Source organism: Caretta caretta, chromosome 20 (genome assembly GCF_965140235.1).
Source record: "Caretta caretta isolate rCarCar2 chromosome 20, rCarCar1.hap1, whole genome shotgun sequence".
NCBI classification, from domain to species: domain Eukaryota; kingdom Metazoa; phylum Chordata; order Testudines; family Cheloniidae; genus Caretta; species Caretta caretta.
In genome coordinates this window covers 24,255,263-24,260,110 of record NC_134225.1, presented here as the reverse complement: position 1 = coordinate 24,260,110, position 4,848 = coordinate 24,255,263, and the positions used below count along the sequence as shown (strand labels likewise).

At 41.5% G+C, this 4,848-nt stretch overlaps 1 protein-coding gene across 1 annotated transcript in view; it reads right to left on the bottom strand.

Annotated features, from left to right (window-relative positions):
- Nucleotides 1-216: 216 nt before the first annotated feature.
- PGLS (6-phosphogluconolactonase) overlaps nt 217-4,848 on the bottom strand; it is a 5,281-nt gene continuing 649 nt past the window's right edge. Inside the window, exons 2-5 of the mRNA XM_048832060.2 lie at nt 4,408-4,515; nt 1,643-1,744; nt 937-1,077; nt 217-701 (exon numbers count right to left, since the gene is read on the bottom strand). Of these exons, the coding sequence (XP_048688017.1) occupies nt 564-701; nt 937-1,077; nt 1,643-1,744; nt 4,408-4,515 (489 nt within the window). The 3' untranslated portion in view covers nt 217-563. The remainder of the gene's footprint in view (nt 702-936; nt 1,078-1,642; nt 1,745-4,407; nt 4,516-4,848) is intronic.

Here is a 4,848-nt window from a genome sequence, read left to right as displayed (position 1 = left end):
ATTTCCAAGGAAACATTTGTTAGCAGACCTCTGACTTCATCTCCTTACCTGCATCACTTCCCCTAAAGGAGTATAAATAGAGTCAAGGGTTTCCCAAATCACAAGGCTGTTCCTGCAGCCTCTCCTCACAAGAATAAGGACTGAAAGATCATGCCTTTAGTTGATATTTAAGCAAGAAGTACTACCTGAAGATAAAACAAGCAAGAGCCAAAAAACTGAAATGTACATCTTTAATATTGTGCATTCACTTTACACCACATTAACCATTCACAAGACAGACTGCATCATACTGTCCACCTCTGCAATCTCCAACATTTCCATTTGCAGCTAGAGACCAGCTTTGAGAGTCTTATAGCTCCCCTCCCCGACCACTGATTATTACAGTGCTCCACAAAGTACCACTTGCTTAAAAAAAGAGAAACAAAAGACAGTGTTAGTTTAGTGCCACATTCAAGTACTATGACCAGAGTCCTCAATCTGGAATGTTGTAGAGCTGGCTCGATGCAGGAACTGCAGCCAGTGCTCCTGAATCGCCACCCTGAAATCCAGCCAAGTATTTGGTTCTACAAGATAGAGTGCTTCTCAAAGGGAACAGTCAACTCCCTGGCTGCAGACTCATCCAGAAACCAGTGCAGCTTCCCAGTATGAGGCTGGACAAGAGCAGCAGGGAGAGGGTTCTCCTCATCGCCTTCCAAAATACGCTGTGCAAAGAAACAGGGCATTAGCACTGCCAGTCCCACTAATCCAGGGAGATCATAGTGCAATGAGACAGTCATGGAAGCGTTCACCATGCCAAACAAACTCTCTAGAACTGGCCAAAAATTTTCCATCATAATGTTTTTTCAGTGGGAAATGGCTTTAACTAAATGGATGGATTGTTTTTGTTAAATTTTGGGTTTTCATCAATCAACAATTTTCTTCATTTTTAAACCTTACCTTTAAGATGGCAGCTTTACTTTCCCCTGTAGCAACGAACACAACAGTCCGTGCTGCATTCAGAACAGGCAATGTTAGAGTTATCCGCTCAGGTGGTGGCTTCGGAGAATCACTAATAGAGGCAACTATCTTCTCTTTTTCCTGCCATGAAAAATAAAGCCGAAGTGTGAAAATTGATCAGAATAGTGCAGAGATAGGAGTCAAAGCAAAGGACAGCCTCACCAAACTCAAGCTTGTGCTATTTGACTATGACTAAGCAGCCAGTAAAAGGAGACCAAAGATCATTATCAGGCCTCAGATCCTGGTCAGCATTAATCAACATTAAAGTTTTCTAGGCAGACTCATGCATCCATGTATAGCTCCACTGAAGTCAACAGGGCTCCATATGGGCACAGGGTTACACCCATATGAATCAGATTGCAGGATCAGGGCTAAGTGAAGAGGAAAGAGTCAAAGTCCATCTGCTTTTCCTCTTGTTCCCACTTTCCTTTTTTAAAAATCACATTCCAAATACTGGCAACTGCCAAGTTCTAATGCCATAACTCAGAGCTGTTCATCAAACTCTTAAAACAACCACACACGCATGCACTCAGACTTACCACCTAGAGACAAACTAGAATGGAAAAAAAGCCCTGTCACAGTTGTGAACAAAATGCACATTCTTATCCCAGTATACAGTATCCACTCCCTGGGTCTGTAAAATCACCTGCAGAAGGGGATGGTCTGGAAATAGGGAGCAGGTGTGACCATCTGGCCCTATTCCCAAAATCAGCAGATCAAAGACAGGCATGTTTTCACCTTGAAAAGCCTGCAAGAAGGAACAAAAACCCAGACAGAGGAAAGCATAAATTAGGACACTGAACAGAAAAAGGAGATATCACTGCAAAAGTATAAATCACATCAGGAATAAGGGTGTACAGCTGCTGAACACAGGGCGCTCATACGCTGCAATGAATTTCTGTTCACATATACAGCTTTCTGGCATCTCACAACTGAACACACTGTCACAGAATGCAGCTGGGTTACAATGGCAGAAGTTCAGCAGTAGGTTGTACACCTTTGATTTAGCAACCAAACACATTATACATCATTAGTTTAAAAACAGCATACACATTCCACTAGAAAGTCTCCCCACTAACACACACCATCTTCACCAGCTAAAGAGTCCCCTCCCTGAGTACAAGCACCACATATACACCACAGTAAACACATCTCATCCACAGAGATATTTTTAAAAAAAATCATATAGAACATAAAAATGAACAACTTAAATTTCTTTAATCTTATCAGCATTCCAGTCTATGCAAGTGGACACCAATTCCTGGGTTCCCAAGATGGCCTCCCCAGTTTCTTTTGGGAATTCAACATCTTGGTCAACTCAGGAGTGATCTTGTTAAATTAAAAAAATGAGGAGTCCTTGTGGCACCTTTGAGACTAACAAATTTATTTGGGTATAAGCTCTCGTGGGCTAGAACCCACTTCATCAGATGCATGGAGTGGAAAATACAGGAGCAGGTATAAATACATTAAAAGATGTGATTTGCCTTACCAAGTGTGAGTTCAGTCTAACAAGATAATTCAATTGATAGCAGGATACCAAGGGTGGAAAAATAACTTTTGAAGTGGTAATGGCAGTGGCCCATTTCAGACAGTTGACAAGAAGGTGTGAGTAGTAGGTGGAAATTAGTATTGGGGAAATTAGGTTTAGGTTTTGTCATGACCCACCACTCCCAGTCTTTATTCAGAAGGCCACTAGCCGTCACCTACAGCCACCAACTAAAACCTCTCCAGTGCATCATCAGGGATCTACAGCCTATCCTGAAGGACGATCCTTCACTCTCACAGACCTTGAGGGACAAGCCAGTCCTCGCTTACAAACAGCCCCCCAACCTGAAGCAAATACTCTCCAGCAACCACACATCACAAAGCAAAAACACCAACCCAGGAACCAAACCCTGCAACAAACCACGATGCCAACTCTGTCCACATATCTATTCAAGGGACACCATGGCCCACCTTGATTATCATGCACATTGTGAAGAGAGTTGTCACTTTGGATGGGCTATTACCAGCAGGAGAGTGAGTTTGTGTGTAGGGGGGTGGAGGGTGAGAAAACCTGGATTTGTGCTGGAAATGGCCCAACTTGATGATCACTTTAGATAAGCTATTACCAGCAGGACAGTGGGGTGGGAGGAGGTATTGTTTCATGATCTCTGTGTGTATATAATATCTGCTGCAGTTTCCACGGTATGCATCTGATGAAGTGAGCTGTAGCTCATGAAAGCTCATGCTCAAATAAATTGGTTAGTCTCTAAGGTGCCACAAGTACTCCTTTTCTTTTTGCGAATACAGACGAACACGGCTGTTACTCTGAAACCCATCATAGGACCTAACCACATCAGCCACACTATCAGAGGCTCGTTCACCTGCACATCTACCAATGTGATATATGCCATCATGTGCCAGCAATGCCCCTCTGCCATGTACATTGACCAAACTGGACAGTCTCTGTGCAAAAGAATAAATGGACACAAATCTGACATCAGGAATCATAACATTCAAAAACCAATAGGAGAACACTTCAATCTCCCTGATCATTCAATAACAGACCTGAAAGTGGCAATTCTTCAACAAAAAACCTTCAGAAACAGACTCCAACATGAAACTGCAGAACTGGAATTAATTTGCAAACTGGACACCATCAGATTAGGCCTGAATAAAGACTGGGAGTGGTTGGGTCACTACAAAACCTAAACCTAATTTCCCCCTACTGTTACTCACACCTTCTTGTCAACTGTCTGAAATGGGCCACTCTCATTACCACTTCAAAAGTTATTTTTCCTCCCTGGATATCCTGCTGTCAATTGAATCATCTCTTAGACTGACCTCACACTAGGTGTTTGTTAGTCTCTAAGGTGCCACAAGGACTCCTTTTGTTTTTGCTGATACAGACTAACACAGCTACCACTCTGAAACTTGTATAAGTTTGTTCCAACAGTATTATGTGGGGACTTTTGGGAAGATTATAAGCAGTCCATCACTTTGGAGCACAAGGATTATTACAGAAAGATAATTTTGGACAATAGGACTGAATTTAGGTTTTGTACTCGCAAAAAATAAAGGTTTTACAGATTCTATGATTAACAAACATTTTACTGACTTTTCTGCATTTTAAGTAGCACATTCCTGGGTGTGTGAGGAACATTAACATTCCCCTCCAGCGTTGCCAATTTAGAAACAAAAACTTCATGTTAATACGTGAAAACTAGTCTGAATTAATTCTCCTAGCTAACTGAAGTGCAGGAAGAAAGCAAGTAACATTAGCAATAAAAAGAAAATTGTTTAAAATTCTCTGTTTGAATACCAGCAAGAGTTATTGGTAACACAGCTGGGGAACTTATTTAGTAAATTAGTGACTTTCACTCCTACTTGAAGAAGTTGGATATACAAAACAAAAACTTTCCACTGAACCTCTTTTAACTTCTCAGCATAGTCTGAAGCAGCCTCTTCTACAGGTAGTGAGGGGTTAATTATAACCACTTGATTTTCTGGGATGGAGATCTTGGAGAGGAGGTGAGTCTGAAATAAATAATTAAGATTCTCAAAATTCTAACCAAGAAGTTGAGCTATATTGTTTTACACAATGGGATTTTTCCCTACTCTCAATTAACAAAATCAGAGTACATTTACTTTCATAACTTTTGGAGACAACAGCATCTGCTGGTGAATGGGAATGTCAACAGGAACCAAAGATCCTAAGGCCTGATCTACGCTTAAAAGTTAAGCTGACATAGCCAGGCTGGTCAGGGTGTGGGGAAAAAGCACACACCTGAGCACTATATTAAAACCCACTGCAGACACAGCTTTGTCCATGGAAAAATGTGTTCCCTTAGTCTTAGCAGGAAAATCTAG